This window comes from Mesoplodon bidens, assembly GCF_964165515.1.
Source record: "Mesoplodon bidens genome assembly, contig: HAP1_SCAFFOLD_339, whole genome shotgun sequence".
Taxonomy (NCBI): domain Eukaryota; kingdom Metazoa; phylum Chordata; class Mammalia; order Artiodactyla; family Ziphiidae; genus Mesoplodon; species Mesoplodon bidens.
In genome coordinates this window covers 334777-352729 of record NW_027671724.1, presented here as the reverse complement: position 1 = coordinate 352729, position 17953 = coordinate 334777, and the positions used below count along the sequence as shown (strand labels likewise).

The following is a 17953-nucleotide window of genomic DNA, read 5'->3' as shown; positions in this document are numbered from 1 at the left end:
AGTAAACAAGGAAATAAACATATTACCTTTCAATTAATCTTACCTAAAATATTACCTCTTCCGGTTTGTAGAAGTAACTCCCAGGGTATGTAGGGATGGCATATTAGTCTACGTGTCACATACCTGCTTATAGCGAAGGGTTCGTCTTTCCAAAGTGTTTCGGACAAAGGGAGACTTCCGGGACAGCGTTGAACTGTCGCTGTCACTACGATAAAGCTACACCAAAAAGACTGAGGTTCAGAAACACTTCCTCAAGAATTCAACATTCATTCTCTGTGTACTCTGAACTGGATTATTTTGTTTCTCGCGCAAGTACTCAAACAGATACGCCGCTTAAAGCTTTTACCAAGACTTTGGGTTTCGCTTACAAGAAAACCCTAAAAAAGAGTTTCAGGCCAAACAAAGACAAACCAAATAAGCAGACCAATCCCCAGCCCCACCCCTGCTTCAGGTCCATCAACTGAACCAGCTGAGGTTTTCCAGGCTAATCGAGCAACACAATTTCAGTCCTGTCAATGCCAACTGCCTCTTGATATGGTGTGACGATCATGAAAACCCGCACTTTCCTCAGCGCTTTTTACTTTTTATCAATCATTCTCATTTGCTGTGTTTCTAGCTTTCGCAAGAGCTTGGAAGAGTGGCGTTCCAGATAAGAGCCTCGTTCCTGGCAGGAGGACAAGCGCACACCACTAACACCCACCCTGCCCATCAAGGGAAAAGGCCTGTCTTTAAAAAGAAAAATAAATAATGCCGACTTCATGGGAGCCAAGACATTACGTATTTCATTTGGTGGCAGGTTTTCATTTCAGGATCAACGTATATCTGTGTGAAAGCAAAGTCTTGGCCTTCACGGCCTTACTTGCCGTAGCAATGAACCCCAGATATCAGGAAATGTCACAGCTCTGCACTTACGTGCCTCCCAGTCACCACAAACATATATAAAAAGAGGCCTCTAGACGCATCGCCGGTCAGTGCGTGCCTTTGTGCAGGGCGCAAAGCACAGGGCAGGGGCTGGAGGCCTGTCTCTGGGGAGGTGAAGGGCTTCCTCCTTCACCACCCCATCCTCCTCAGCAAGCAGGCTGGAGGCTGCTCCGCAGGGGTTCGGCAGGAGTCTAGGATAAGGAAGGACGGCCCTCGATCAGGCACCTCCAGCCGCGTGATGAAGCATCAGGCCCCGCAGAGCTGCAGCCTGATGGGGCAGGAGTGCCCCGCCTGACCCTGGGCTGCCCGGGGCAGCACGACCGGGACACCTCACTGCGCGGGGAGAGGAGCTGCAGGCCTCACAAACGTGGCCACCCGGGGCCCAGCCCCTGTTGCTCCCGCCTGTGAGTAAAGGATTCCCTCCCCAAGGAAGGTGGGCTCCCTGCTCAGCTCCTGGGCAGTGACCTGTAAGTCCCTAGAACGTTCTAAGTGTCTCTGTTTACCTGGGGACCTTGGCCTGGCCACACAGTCTCTGCTGACAATGTGAGGGGGGCCCTGGGCCACCAGCTTGACCCTGGAGGGGCTGCAGACGAAGGTCGGCCATGCCGGCCACCAGCTGTGCCCCGTGACAACCCCCACAAAAGCCCTGGGCACCAAGCCTCGGGTGAGCGTCCCTGGTCGGCTGTGCTCCGGGCACGCTACCACTGCGCCGAGAGGTGAGAGCTGCCGCACAACTCCGCTGCGGGAGAAGGGCTGGAAGCTCCGCCCGGTCTCTCCGGAGGGCTGCCCGATGCCTCTTCCCCCTGCGCGTCGGCCTGCACCCCTTCCCTGCGGCGCACCATCACCGTGGATACGACGGCTTTTCTGAGTTCCGTGAGTCCTAGCCAGTTTCTGAGCCTGAGGGTGGGCCTGGCGACCCCTCAGTATCTCCCACGTGGGCCTGACGGTCTGCCTCTCTCATATGATCAAACTCTGGCTCCGCCCTAATGCAGCGGCTCCATGGTAGTCCCTTCAAGGGAAGATGCTTTCCCCAACGAGCCCCGTCAGAGGAGCGGGAGGGTCGAAGCTCTCCTCGAGCCAAATGGCGCCCCAGTGTGCTGCGCCGTGAGCACTAATCCTCAACAGCGCCTCGTCTCTGCTAGTCCGTGCTGTTACTGTCACACGGCCACGGCCGGCCGACCTCCAACCTGCTGTCCTGTCTCCACGGACCACAGCAGGTGGGGTCTCCCCCTCCACTTGTCTCAGAGTTCTCAACCCTGCGTGCAGGTGAGGGTCAGCCGGGAGCTCCAACCCTCTGCTGCCCAGCCCCGCCCGCGACCGATGAAGAATCCTTCCAGGTAGGTGGCAAAGGACTCCCGACCTACGCTGCAAACGTACTGGCTTCGTGCTCCGGGCGAGAAAGTCTGGGAACGGACAATGGTGCTGCTCCGCGTGAAGGGCGAGCCGCGGGCCCTGCGGCCGGGCCTCTCCTTCGGCAGACTCGCCACCTCTTCTGGGAAGAGATCTTCTGTGTTGGTTTCCTTATCAACCTAGAGAGTAATTTATTGTTTACCACGACTCTTTCTAGAACACAAGCATTAAATTAGTGTAGTCACCAAACAACCTTGCCATTTCCACTGGAGGTCTAACTGGCATTTCACATTTAATGAGTCTAAACGTGAATTTCTGTACTCTACCAAAAGTTTTTCATCTGTTCATGCAAAAAAAATCTCAGTGTCATCCTGGACTCCTGTCTTTCTCTCACACTCCATTATCTAGACCAAGAGAAACTGCATTGGCTCAATTTTCAGAATTACAAGTATTTTGCACACGCATGAACCTAGAGCATATTAGGCTTAGTGATATAAGTCACACAGAGAAAGACAAATGCTGTACGAATTCACTTATATGTGGAATCTAAAAAAACAAAATAACTGAACAAACATAACAAAACAAGCAGCAGAGTCATAAGTCCAGAGAACAAACAGGGGATTGTCAGAGGGGAGACAGGTGATGGGAGGGAAGAAATAGGTGAGGGAGATTAAGAGGTACAAACTTACAATCACAAAACAAATGAATCATAGGTATGCATATACAGGGTGGGGAACAGAGCCAATACCTGTGCACTGTCTTTGTGTCGTGACAGATGTTAACTCGACTTACTGTGGAGATCATTCTGACATGTATAGAAGTATGTTGTATAACAGGAACTAACAAAGTGTTGTAGGTCAGTTATATTTCAAAAACCAACAAGCTCACTGAAAACAGACAAGATCTGTGGTTACCAGAGGTAGGGACTGGGGGAGGCGGAATTCAATGAAGGCAGTCAAAAGGTACAAACTTCCAGTTATAAGATAAACAACTACTAAGCATGTTTGTACAGCATGATAAATATAATGAACACTGCTGTATGTTATATATGAAAGTTGTCAAGAGGGTAACTTCTAAGAGTTCTCATTACAGAAAAAATTTTTTTTCTATTTCTGTAATTTTGTATCTATGTGAGATGATGGATGGTCACTAAACTTACTCTGGTATCATTCTAACATGTATATGTAAGTCCAACCATTATGATATATACTTTAAACCTACACCGTGTTTATGTCAATTATATCTCAATAAAATGAAGAGAGAAAAAATTAGGCATTTTTTGACCCCTTGTCACCAACCCTTCATCCAAGTCACCATAATCTCCTACTCAGCACGTTAGTGCTATACACTTCTCATTGCCCTGCCTGATTCCATGCCTACCCTTCTCTTGAATCTATTTCTAGTGCAATAATGGAGATCCCAGTAAAACTGAAATACAATCACGTCACCCCTGTGCTCAAAACTACTCCTCAATTTCCTACCCCTTTCAGAAAAAAACAAGAGTCCTGAGTGGACCCTACATAATTTGGCCCCTTCACTAACTCTGCTCTCAGCTGTGACAACTGCTTCTGCTCATCGCCCCAGACCATGCTCCTTGCTATTCTCTCACCATATTAGGCCTTCCTCCTCAGTGCCTCAGTGCCACAGTGCCTCATGCTCTTCCCCAGCTCCTGCTCTTCCTTCCTTAAGGTCTCTACTCAAAATTCACCTTCTCAGAGATGCCTTAAAATGACCACCATTCCTAAAAATCTACACCCTTATGATATTATTTGTTCGTTAGCCTCTCTGTTAAAATGCTTTCTTAAACAGGGTGATTTTGCAAAAATGGTGAACTAGGAAGCTCTAAGTCCTTGTTTCTTCATGGAAACATCAAAAAACACTCAACTATACCTCAAAACAAAACAAAACAATACACTGCTGAAATAGACTGACAGGAGCTCTGCAAACAATCGCAGTCTTTAGTAAGCAAATGAATGAAGAAAAATGATAAAATATTCAAAATGAAAAAATATTCAGGTGGTAGGAAATTTTACAGCATTTTTTTTTAATAGCCCTTGACCATGGTCTTTTAGCTTAGAGGAGACAGCAGCCTAGTTCCCAATTCCCTCCCTTAAACTAGAAAAAGTAGGGTAGACCTTACTTGTAACATTTTAACATGTTAGGGAGCTAAAGGATTGGACTAGTTTTGCCTCACTTGAATCTCAGGTGCAGGAGAAGCAGCATGGCCCACCTTAGTCATAGAAAAGGAGCAGAAGCAGCAGGCGGTACTCCTGAAAGCTGCTGCTGGACTGACCTACTGGTATAAACATACAATAGACCACAAAAAGCCCTAGAATAAGCTGGGTACACACAATCTGGGAAACTGAGCATTCAAAAATTGAGCTATTTTTATAGGGGAATTGAGAAAGCAGAAAGCAGGGTCAGTCAACACACGCTGAAGGAAAGACTCAACACACACTGAAGGAAAAAACTGGGGAGGTCATAAGCTTTCGCTTCAAGGTGATGTCGAGGCTCACAGTCTGCAAAATCTGGGAAAAGTGCCTGTTTTTTCAAATGCACAATTTTCAACAACAACAACAAAAAAAAATCACAAGGCATAGAAAGAAACATGGAAAGATGGCCCATTCAAAGGAAGCAAATAAATCAACAGAAATCATCGCAAAGCAAGCACAGACAACAAATCTACAATGTCAAATAATTGTATTAGATATGTCCAAAGAGCAAAAGGAAAAAAAACATGGACAAAAAAATAAGGAAATCAGGAAACAATATAAGAATATAGTAATAATGATGATAATGAGTAAAAGATATAAATTACTTTTTTTTTTTCCGGTATGTGGGCCTCTCACTGTTGTGGCCTCTCCCGTTGCGGAGCACAGGCTCCGGACGCACAGGCCCAGTGGCCATGGATCATGGGCCCAGCCGCTCCGCGGCATGTGGGATCTTCCCAGACCGGGGCACGAACCCGTTTCCCCTGCATCGGCAGGCGGACTCTCAACCACTGCGCCACCAGGGAAGCCCATAAATTACTTTTTAAAAAAGCAAAGCTGGAGGTGAAAAAAATAAGTGAAGAAATTCACTGAAGAGGTAAAATGACATATTTAACTAGATGTAAAAACAAGAGGCAAACTGGAAGACAGGACAATTGAAAATAAGGAATCCAACAAACAAAGAAAAAAGATTGAAGGAAAGTGAACACAGCCCATAGGATCTATAGGACACTGTGTCAGTGGACCACTGTGGGATCCTTATAAGGAGAAAAGATAGAGTAGTAGAAAGATTTGTTTGAAGATATAGGAAGACTTTCCACATTTGACAAAATAGACATATAAATACAAAAAGCTTAACAACTACAAGTAGGATAAACTCAGGGTGACCCACAACAAGACACATTATTATCAAACTGAACAAAGATAATGATGTAAAACTGAAAGCAGCAAGAGAGAAATTCCTGGACACATTTAAGGAAACCACAGTAAGATGATAAGCAGAAGCGTGGAGGATATAGGCAATTAGAAAAGTTGTCTGGGGCCTCCCTGGTGGCGCAGTGGTTGAGAGTCCGCCTGCCGATGCAGGGGATACGGGTTCGTGCCCCGGTCTGGGAGGATCCCATATGCCGCGGAGCGGCTGGGCCCGTGAGCCATGGCCGCTGGGCCTGCGCGTCCGGAGCCTGTGCTCCACAACGGGAGAGGCCACAACAGTGAGAGGCCCGCATACCGCAAAAAAAAAAAAAAAAAAAAAAAAAAAAAGAAAAGTTGTCTGAGGACGTTTCTTTCCTAGGACTGTGCTTGCTTTGATTCCTGTTACCAGTATATACAGCTGCCTTTAAACATCTTAATATAACTAAAGTCTCACCCTGGTTCTTTTCTGGACCATATTTTCTGTTATATTCATCTGCCTATAACCTCTTATTCCTGGCTGACAGCAGGACTGCAGACCCCCTGCAGCTCTAACATACTGTGGCACCAGCCCTGATATATGTGGCCTCAAAGCTGATATCCAAACTATACCATTAGTGGTGTGAGTCTGGCAAGACAAGAACCAGCCCTTAGGGTAGTCCCCAGATAAGCCAGAACACTGTAAGCAGGTTCCACTCATTACCTTTGCCTGAGAGAAGAAACGAGAATTGGCATTTTCTTCCCAAACACGCTGTGCTACATTGGAAAGGGTCTGGGATAAAGGTGAGCAAAATGGCATGAAATTTCCTTCTGTTTTGAATGCAGCTTTTCTTGATTAGACATGTACTTGGTTCTTAACTCATTTCTAAAGTTCTTATAAACTACTTTGATCTGTATATTATATACTTGATGTTTCCATGGGGGAAGAGAGCCTAGAGTTTCCTCGTCTGCCATCTTGTTGATTTCTCACTCTGAGGATTATTATCAGTGGCTCTGGTACACGACTGAAGTGAAGTTGGTAGCAATTCAAATTAGGTTGTTAAAACTTTAGGATCTTATATGTAATCCCCATGATAACCATACACACACAAAAAAAACCTATTAGATATACATAAAGGGAAATGAGAAGGGGTACAAAACATGTCAAACAACCAAAAAATCAACTAAATGTAAAAGAAAGGGGAAATGATGGGCAAAAATACCTGTAAGATACAGAGAAAACAAGTAACAAAACAGCAACAGAAAGCATCCTTGTAAGAAATTACTTTAAATGTAAAGAGACTAAACTCCCCAAAGACATGCACTGACAGAATGGATAACACAAAAACCAACAACATATTGTTCAGGAGACCCATTTTTGATCTAAAGACACAGATAGCTTGAAAGTAAAAGAAAAAATATTCTGTGGAAATAGTAACCAGAAGAGAGAAGGGAGACTATACAAGCCAAAAACCATCACAAAATACAAAGATTGATATATATGTAAATTTAATATTGACATATTGATGCAAAGTCTATTGATAAAAATGTCAATTCCTCAGAAAAATTTAACAATTATAAATACATTTGAACCAAACATAAGAGCTCTATAATATGTGAAGTAAACATTGATATGAGGTTTGCTATGGATTTTCAATACATGGACTTTAATATGATGAGGGATTTTATTTCTACTTAAGTACTTGAGTGTTTTGGCCATGATGGTGGTCAAATCATTTTTTCTTCGTGTGTTACTTTGCCACAGCTGCACTTAAAAAGTACCACAGTGTCTGCTGTTACATTTTTGGGTAGATTGCCTATTTCCTCTTCATTTATTTGGTCTTGTAGGTTCTTACCCTGCTCCTTCATCTGTGACATATTTTTTTGCCATCTTTTTTTTTAATGAGTGGGATTGTGTTCCTGTCTTACTGGTTGTTTGGCCTGAGGCTTCCAACACTGGAGTTTGTAGGCTATTGGGTAGAGCTGTCTTGGTGCTGAGATGAGGAACTCCATGAGACCTCACTCTGATGAATATTCCCTGGGGTCTGAGGTTCTCTGTTGGCGGGAATGTAAATTGATACAACCACTATGGAGAACAATATGTAAGTTCCTTAAAAAACTAAAAATAGAACAACATACGACCCAACAATCCCACTACTGGGCATATACTGTGAGAAAACCGTAATTCAAAAAGCGTCATGTACCACAATGTTCACTGAAGCTCTGTTTACAATAGCCAGGACACGGAAACAACCTAAGTGTCCATTGACAGATGAAAGGATAAAGACAGGTATGGCACATATATACAGTGGAATATTACTCAGCCATAAAAAGAAATGAAACTGAGTTACTTGTAGTGAGGTGGATGGACCTAGAGTCTGTCATACAAAGTAAAGTAAGTCAGAAAGAGGAAAACAAATACCGTATGCTAACACATATATATGGAATCTAAAAAAAAAAAGGATCTGAAGAACCTAGGGGCAGGACAGGAATAAAGACACAGACGTAGAGAATGGACTTGAGGACACGGGGAGGGGAAAGGGTAAGCTGGAACAAAGTGAGAGAGAGGCATGGACTTATATACACTACCAAATGTAAAACGGATAGCTAGTGGGAAGCAGCCGCATAGCACAGGGAGATCAGCTCGGTGCTTTGTGACCACCTAGAGGGGTGGGATAGGGAGGGTGGGAGGGAGACGCAAGAGGGAGGGGATATGGGTATATATGGATACATATAGCTGATTCACTTTGTTATACAGCAGAAGCTAACACAACAATGTAAAGCAATTATACTCCAATAAAGATCTATTTAAAAAATACCACAGACTAGGGAGATTAAACAACAGAAAAGTATTTTTTCACAATTATGGAAGCTCAAGTCCTAGGTCAGGAGGGTTGTCAGCAGGGTTGATTTCTAGTTTATTTAGGTCTGGTTTAATCATTATTTCCTTCCTTCTGCTAGTTCTCATTTATTTGCTCCTCTTTTCTAGTTTTTTAAGTTGTAAGGTTTTGGTTTGTTGATTTGAGATATTTCTTCCTTTTTAAGGTAAGAGCTTATAGCCATTAATTTCTCTCTTAGTACATAGGAGGAAAACTTGCCACAACGTGGCAATGATGTTCTAGATATGACACCAAAAGCACAGGCCACAGAAGTAAAAAGGGAACAATCAACAGACCTCAAAGACAGCCCACTGAATGGGAGAAAGTATACCCAAACCATGTATCCAGTAAAGAATTAATATCCAAAGTATCTGAAGAACTCCTACAAGTCAAAAACAAACAAATCTGATTTTAAAACTGGCAAAGAACTTAAAGAAGATATACAAATAGCCATTAAGCTACATGAAAATATGATCACACTATGAATCCACAATGAATACTACTTTACATCCATTAGGATAATTATTGTGAAAGAAACAGAAAACAACAAGTTTTGGCAAAGACTGGGAGAAAATGGAACTTCAAGTGCACTGCTCACAGGAATGCAAAATTGTGCAGCTACTGCAGAAGAAAATATGATGGATTCTTTAAAAATTTACTGTTGAATTACCATATGATGAACCATTTCTATCTCTACGTATATACCCAAAATAAATGAAAGCAGGGACTGAAACAGGTATTTGTATAACAATTTTCTAGCAACATTATTCATGATAGCCAAAAGATGGATGCCACTCAAGTGTATATCGACAGATGAATGTATAAACAAAATGTGCTACATATGTACAGAGGAATATTGTTCAGCCTTAAAAAGAAAGGAAATTCTGATGCTACCAGCATGGATGAACGCTGAAGACATATGCTAAGTGAAATAATTCAGACACAAAAGGATAAATATTGTATGACTGCATTTATATGAGGTAGCCAAACTAGGCAATCTCATAGAAACGGAAAGTGCAACAGTGTTTACTAAGACCTGGTTTGGGAAGAACTGGGAGTTACTATTCAATGGGTACAGAGTTTCAGTTTGAGATGATGGAAAAGTTCTGGGGCTTCCCTGGTGGCGCAGTGGTTGAGAGTCCGCCTGCCGATGCAGGGGACACGGGTTCGTGCCCCGGTCCGGGAAGATCCCACATGCCGCAGAGCGGCTAGGCCCGTGAGCCATGGCCGCTGAGCCTGCGCGTCCGGAGCCTGTGCTCCTCAACGGGAGAGGCCACAACAGTGAGAGGCCCGCATACCGAAAAAAAAAAAAAAAGAAAAGTTCTGGAAATGTAATGGCAATGATTGTACAACATTATGAACGCACTTATTTAATGCCACTAAGTTATACACCTGAAAGGGTTAAATAGGTAAATTTTATGTTATATATTTGCCACAATAAAAAACTTAATAAAGCTTTAAAAGCTCAAAAGAATCCGTATTATACTTTACTGATTTTTTTGGTCTATTGCATGCATGCTCTTGAAAGCAGGGCTGTTTCTTTTCTGTGCTGTTGCATGTGCAATCAGTGGTACATAACAGGTGTTCAATAAATACTTGAGGAAAGAATAAATATGGAGAGTAGGTACTGGTATCTATAAAAATTAAAGAAATCTATATATTGTCCCTGCTATCAATAAATGTATGATCCATTGAGCAGATCAGTTACACACATTAAATACCTAAAGAATTCCGAAGAAACATGAAAACAATATGCAACAGCGTAGTATTGACTGTGATATGTAAATACTCATGGAATTCAGGATGAATTACTATGGGAAAATCATCATGAAGAAAATCTGAGTAATGTGTGACATAAAAGGAAAAAGAGTGCAGTCTGAAATGGCATAGAGTGGGCAAAAAGCAAATGTATAAATTCAGGAGAAAAGTTTAAAGTGGCACCAAAAAGACTAGGGGGTTAGGGGAAGCCATAAAAAGGCTATTAGATCTATTTAGCTAATAGCAGGTCTGAAAGTTAGGATAAAATACCTAGGTTTGCACTGATGAGTCAGAAAAAAGATACAGCATCCTAAGCAAAGTGATGACCTAAGGAAAAGATGTTTAAGGGAATCAATCTGAGGCTGAAATGAAAAATAAACTAATGTGGGTGGAACATAAAGGCAACTTATGCATAATGATCCATTAAAGATATACTGAAGCCTATGGATCCTCTCCCCAAGAAAAAAATACATGTACTTTGGCATATGATTATCAGGTTGAGGACCTCAGACCGAGGCTAAAGAATTGGCTGTGAACACAGAATGGCATGATTAAATCTTGGAGTTTACAATAAAGTAATGTAAAAAAACCTTAAAATCAGACACTTTTACTAAGGATCCATTCACATAAATCAAATAGGACTAAAACTGACCGATATTTTGATTTTTAGATCTATAAACTGTTTTCTCTCTAGGGACATGGTATCCTAGGACTGCTTCAGGATTTTTAGCAAAGACTAAAATTCACAACTTCATGTTTTCTTTTAAAACCATAAAACTAGCATCAAAATAAATGACAGTGTTGGATTATGATACAAAGGAGAGGAAAACAAAGCTGTGATTCCAAACTTGTAACAAAAAATTTACTTTTAAAAATTAAGGGGGACGATCTCCCCCCAAGACACTTATTAACTACAAGGGAAAACTATTAATTTTATTGTGGAGAAACGTTGACAGACATCATTTTAACAACATGAATAAAGCTGACTTCTTTAGCAGTATAGCAAATTCACAACGTGTGTCTCCTGATAGTATACATATAACTCAATGTCACTTCTAGATATTTCTGCCAAAAACACAAACCTGAATCTAATGAGGAAGAATCAGACAAAGCCACATGGAGGGACATCCTACAAAATAATGGGCCTGAATTTGGCAAACATGTTAAGGTCATAAAAGACAAAAACGCTCCAGAATAATGAGGATAAAGGGACTTGAGAGATAAAAGCAAAGCATAAACCTTTACTGGAACCTTGATAAACATTTTTTTCTTTTTCTTTAAACCATATTTGTGTTTCAATTGGTTAAATTTAAATATGTCTATAGATTTGATAATAGTACTAATTAGTTAATTTTCTGGTTTTGATTACTCATATGGTAATGAGGCAGAATCATTGTTTTTAGGAAAATACACTGAAGAATTTTACTAGAAAAGGGTATGATATCTATAATGTATTCTCAAACAAATCAGAAAAGAAATTATATCATGTTAAGTAAATGGAACACTTGATTGTTAACTGGATCCCAAATAAACAACAAAAGAAACAAACCAAAATGCAACTAAATAGTAAACAAAGAGGACTTCAAAGGAAATACCTAACTTTTCAAAAATACTTATGAAGCTGTGGACTAAGGATGCCACCTGCCATATCAGTGAACAACAGCCATCAGCCACTACAGCTGCCCCCAATGCTGAGCCCTGAGAGAGAGCTCAAGATAAAAACAGGAAGCCCACCATCAAGACCTCAGCCACTACAGCCGCCCCCAGTGGTGCACCCAGAGGGGACTCAGGATGGGAAAGAACATGATTCTGACCCTAGATAGCTAAGGTGCACATCAAAGGAGTGCTTTCAGCGAGCCCAGACTCTTGTATCTTCCCATATGTACAAAAGTGCTAAATTCATTCATTTGAGATGTCCGGTTTTCTATAATTAACTTGCAGGAGTGGTGGAGGCAAGTCCTTGTACTGTGCAACCATCCCTATACAGAAACCCACTCATTTCAATGAAAGCTTGCTCTGCTGGGAACATGAATAAGTTCTGAGCATTGTGGTGGCTTTACACTACCAGAGGGAAAACCCAAGACATGTAAAAGGAGCTAAAACGACTTTCGGGCAAAATCCCGGAGGAGTTAGACTCACAAGCAGCACACTGGCCCACCCCACAATTTCACTAGAAAATTTTATCCCCAATAAATTCAACTTTAAAATGGGAAACAGACACCCTCAAACAGAGAAACATGGAGTGTCAGAAAGCCAGCCTCCACACTAACACCCTAGCCAGATTCATGTACAATATGTTTGGAGCTCACACTTGCAAGGACCAACAGAATTAGGGAAATTACACTAAAAGATCTCAACCTTAAATGGCCAAATTGGGTCTGTTTTGACCTTTGAAAACTGGGGGGGGCGTGCATATGCAGGTAGAAAAAGATCAAACAGAAATGGAATGCTTGTTTCAATTGCTATTTAGAAGCTTCTAAAAGGGGAAATGATAAAGTAACGTCTTCGCAAAAAATCAACAAAAGGTTGCTCAAAATGATACTAGAATTTTTAAAAGCCACTAGCGTTGACCTTGTCTCTCACTCTGTTCCTTCTTTATATCCTCCTTTATCCGAACTGCCTAACCCAGACGCACTCTCTCTCTCTTCCACCAGCCCATTCTCCTGCTGCTTCCCCTTCCCCAGGAAAGGAAGACATAAGATCAGAAGTATTCATAGCTCCCTTGAAGGAGAAACCTATTACAGGAAGAGGTGAACTGTACTCTGCGCTTACGTACACATCCTGGACCCGAGCAGAACTTAGTTTTAGCTAAGGACTTTCTCGAATCTAGTCAAGATCCATTGGGATTTGCTAAGGAATTTGAGCTAATCGTCCAAACCTATGAGCCCACGTTTTCAGATTTATATCAATTAATACAGCTATTAGTTTCTAAAAGTCAAACAAAGGAATAAGTAGAGAAAGCAGGATGGAGAGACCCCTTAACAAATTTTGATTTATACAGCCCACAGGCTCAAGGTGAATGCAAGGAGTTAGCTCATAAATTACTCAGAATTATCACAGAGCTTTTTCCAAAAACTGCTGACTGGTCAAAGATTCAGCAATGTAAACAAACACGAGATGAATCAATCCTGGATTACTATGAGAGGTTCAAGGAAACTTTTAAACAATATTCCAGCATGACACCTGAATCATTCTTTAACCACCAAGATGATTCTTTGCTTAACTCCATCTTTTTAGAAGGTCTGGATGAGGAATCGGCTACTCTAAACGACATGATTTAGGCATGTTAATCATTTAGACATGATTTGTCTGTATCACATACAAATGCCCTTGTCATGTTGGCTGACCAACTTTTCAAAAGTATTAAAAAGAAAAAGGTGCCTCTATAAAAATTATGAACATTCAGTTGCAACAATTAAATAATCAATGTCAGTCTGAAGTTAACCCAACCCTATTCAATCCGCGACTGGTAAATTCTGAAATTTGCTTTTACTGAAAACAACCGGGTCATTACTGGGGAAACTGCAAGAAAAGAAAAGAGGGACCTAGAAGGGAAACCAGATATAGACTGTAATTTCAAGTTAAACAAGAGGAAGCCTGATCTGAGGGAACACGGGGAGTCTTTCCCCTTCTCCTCTCGAACACCCTGGAAGAAATAGAAATTATTATATGAGGAGAAAATAATTAAAGCAGTAATAGATACAGGGGCTACCTTTTACATTTTGAACCCTATCAAAATTAAAGGCTCTCTCTCTCTAATACCTCGGTACAGACGGTAGGCGTTTCTAATGCAAATATTAAGACCCTTAAATCATTACCTTTAGAATTATAATTAGGAGAACTTAAACGAAGGCACTCCTTTTTCCTAGTAGAAAATACCCCTATGCACCTGATCGGTATAGATTTATTAGAAACTTATGATGCTCGTATTTCTTTTACTGTTAAGGGAGAAATGGTTTTAGCCCTAAAAGATTGCTCAGATTTCTTCATCATATAAAGTTTGTGACTGAGAGTGATGCTGAACAAGAAAAACTGCCAGGCTTAGTACCTGAAGAATTGGGGTCACTTGATCCTATTGACATAGGGAAAATATATTCTGCAGCAGCCATTAAAATTACCACAGACCAAAATAAACCCCTGTCCAATATTAGTCAATACCTATCAAGGCGGGAAGCCACAGAAGAAACAGAACTTTTGATATCAGCTTGATTAAGAAAGGGCTTATTGTGCCTTACACTAGTCATTGTGACACTCCCATTCTGCCAGTTAAAAATCTAATGGCAAGAGTTGGAGTTTTGTACAAGATCTGAGATCTATCAGTGCTACTATCTTCCTTGCTATTCTGCAGTGCCAAATACCCATACCTTACTGTCCTATATCCCTAAAAGAGTGACTTCTTTACTGTGAAAGATTTCTGCAGTGCATTCTTTAGTATCCCTGTACATCCTGACGCCCAGTATCTTTTTGCCTTTGCTTGGAATGAACTATAATATACATGGACTATGATGCCACAGGGCTACACTGAAAGCCCCACTTACTTTCCCCAGATATTAAAAGTGTACTTACAGGGAAGACCTTCAAGACGGCGGAGGAGTAAGACGTGGAGATCAACTTCCTCCCCAGAGATACATCAAAAATACATCTACCTGTGGAACAGCTCCTACAGAACACCTACTGAACGCTGGCAGAAGACCTCAGACTTCCCAAACGGCAAGAAACACCCCACATACCTGGGTAGGGAAAAAGAAAAAAGAAAAAACAGCGACAAAAGGATAGGGGTGGGACCTGAAACTCGGTGAGAGAGCTGTGAAGGAGGAAAAGATTCCATCCACACCCTAGGAAGCCCCTTCACTGGCGGAGATGCAGGTGGGCAGTGGGGTGAAGCTTCGGAGCCATGAAGGAGAGTGCAGTAATAGGGGTGCAGAGGGCAAAGCAGAGAGATTCCCGCACAGAGGATCGGTGCCGAGCAGCACTCACCAGCCCGAGAGGCTTGTCTGCTCACCCACGGGGGCCAGTGAGGGCTGGGAGCTGAGGCTCTGGCTTCGGAGGGCAGGTCCCAGGGAGAGGGCAGGGGTTGGCTGCGTGAACACAGCCTGCAGGGGGCTAGTGTGCCACAGCTAGCCGGGAGGGAATCTGGGAAAAAGTCTGGACCTGCATAAGAGGCAAGTGACCATTGTTTTGGGGTGTGCGAGGAGAGGGGATTCAGAGCACCGGCTAAACGAGCTCCAGAGACGGGCACGAGGCTCGGCTAATAGCGCAGACCCCAGGGACGGGCATGAGACGCTAAGGCTGCTGCGGCCGCCACCAAGAAGCCTGTGTACGAGCACAGGTCACTATCCACACCCCCCCTTCCGGGAGCCTGTGCAGCCCGCCACTGGCAGGGTCCCGTGATCCAGGGACAACTTCCCCGGGAGAATGCATGGCGCGCCTCAGGCTGCTGCAACGTCACGCCGGCCTCTGCCGCCGTAGGATCAGCCCGCATCCGTACCCCTCCCTCCCCGCACTGGCCTGAGGGAGCCAGAGCCCCCGAATCAGCTGCTCCTTTAACCCCGTCCTGTCTGAGCAAAGAACAGACACCAGAGGGCGACCTACGTGCAGATGCAGGGCCAAAGCCGAACCCCAGGAGCTGTGCAAACAAAGAAGAGAAAGGGAAATCTCTCCCGCAGCCTCAGGAGCAGAGGATTAAATCTCCAGTCAACTTGATGTACCTGCATCTGTGGAATAACTGAATAGACAATGAATCATCCCAAATTGAGGCGGTGGACTTGGAGAGCAACTGTAGACTTGGGGTGTGCTTTCTGCACCTAATTTCTTTCTGGTTTTATGTTCATCTTAGTTTAGTACTTAGAGTTTATTATAATTGGTAGATTTATTTATTTGGTTGCTCTCTTCCTTTTTTTATATATAGATATATATTTTTTTCCTTTTTCTCTTTTTGTGAGTGTGTACGTGTATGCTTCTTGGTGTGATTTTCTCTGTATAGCTTTACTTTTATCATTTGTCCTAGGGTTCTGTCTGTCTTTTAGTATCAGTTTTAGCACTTGCTATCATTGGTGGATGTGTTTTTTTGGTTTGGTTATGCTTTTCTTTCTTTCTTTTTTTATTTTTCTCTTTTTAATTACTTTATAATTTTTTCAATTTTTAATATTTTTTTAATTTTAATAACTTTCCCTCCCTCCCTCCCTCCCTCTCTCTCTCTTTTCTTTCTTTCTTTTTTTTCTCCTGAGCTGTGTGGCTGACAGGGCCTTGGTGCTCTGGCCACGTGTAAGGCCTGTGCCTCTGAGGTGGGAGAGCTGAGTTTAGTACACTGGTCCACCAGAGACCTCCCGGCTCCATGTAATATCAAACGGTGAAAGCTCTCCCAGAGATCTCCATCTCAATGCTAAGACCCAGCTCCACTCAGTGGCCAACAAGCTACAGTGCTGGACACCCCATGCCAAACAACTAGCAAGACAGGAACACAACCCCACCCATTAGCAGAGAGGCTGCCTACAATCATACTAAGTTCACACACAACCCAAAACACACCAGCAGACGTGGACCTGCCCACCAGAAAGACAAGATCCAGCCTCATCCACCAGAACACAGGTACCAGTCCCCTATACCAGGAAGCCTACACAGCCCACTGAACCAACCGTACCCAGTGTGGGCAGATACAAAAGACAACAGGAACTATGAACCTGCAGCCTGAGAAAAGGAGACCCCAAACACAGTGAGTTAAGCAAAATGAAGACAGAGACAGAGAAACACACAGCAGATGAAGGAGCAAAGTAAAAAACCCACCAGACCAAACAAATGAAAAGGAAAGAGGCAGTCTACCTGAATAAGAATTCAGAGATGGACTTAATTGATATTTATAGGACATTCCATCCAAAAACAACAAAATACACTTTCTTCTCTAGTGCTCATGGAACATTCTCCTGGATAGATCATATCTTGGGTCACAAATCAAGCCTTGGTAAATTTAAGAAAACTGAAATCATATTAAGAATATTTTCTGACCACAATGCTACAAGACTAGATATCAATTACAGGAAAAAATATGTAGAAAATAGAAACACATGGAGGCTAAACAATACACTACTTAATAGACAGAGATCACTGAAGAAATCAAAGAGGAAATTAAAAAATACCTAGAAACAAATAACAATGAAAACACGATGATCCAAAACCTATGGGATGCAGCAAAAGCAGTTCTAAGAGGGAAGTTTATAACAATTCAATCCTACGTCAAGAAATAAGAAACACCCCAAATAAACAACCTAAGCTTACACCTAAAGCAATTAGAGAGAGAAGAACAAAAAAACCCCAAAGTTAGCAGGAGGGAGGAAATCATAAAGATCAGATCAGAAATAAATGAAAAAGAAATGAATGAGAAACAATAGCAAAGATCAAAAAAACTAAAAGCTGGTTCTTTGAGAAGATGCACAAAATTGATAAACCATTAGCCAGACTCATCAAGAATAAAAGGCAGAAGACTCCAATCAATAGAATTAGAAATGAAAAAGGAGAAGTAACAACTGACACTGCAGAAATTCAAAGGATCATGAGAAATCACTATAAGCAACTATATGCCAATAAAATGGACAAACAGGAAGAAATGGACAAATTCTTAGAAAAGCACAACCTTCTGAGACTGAACCAGGAAGAAACAGAAAATATAAACAG

General features: G+C 42.3%; 1 protein-coding gene across 1 annotated transcript in view; it reads right to left on the bottom strand.

Moving 5' to 3' along the window:
• LOC308611111 (protein WWC3-like) overlaps positions 1-17953 on the bottom strand; it is a gene marked incomplete at both ends in the record, with an annotated part of 51309 nt that overhangs the window by 4834 nt on the left and 28522 nt on the right. The window contains 2 exon segments of the mRNA XM_081260023.1: positions 124-216; positions 2286-2450. Of these exon segments, the coding sequence (XP_081116149.1) occupies positions 124-216; positions 2286-2450 (258 nt within the window).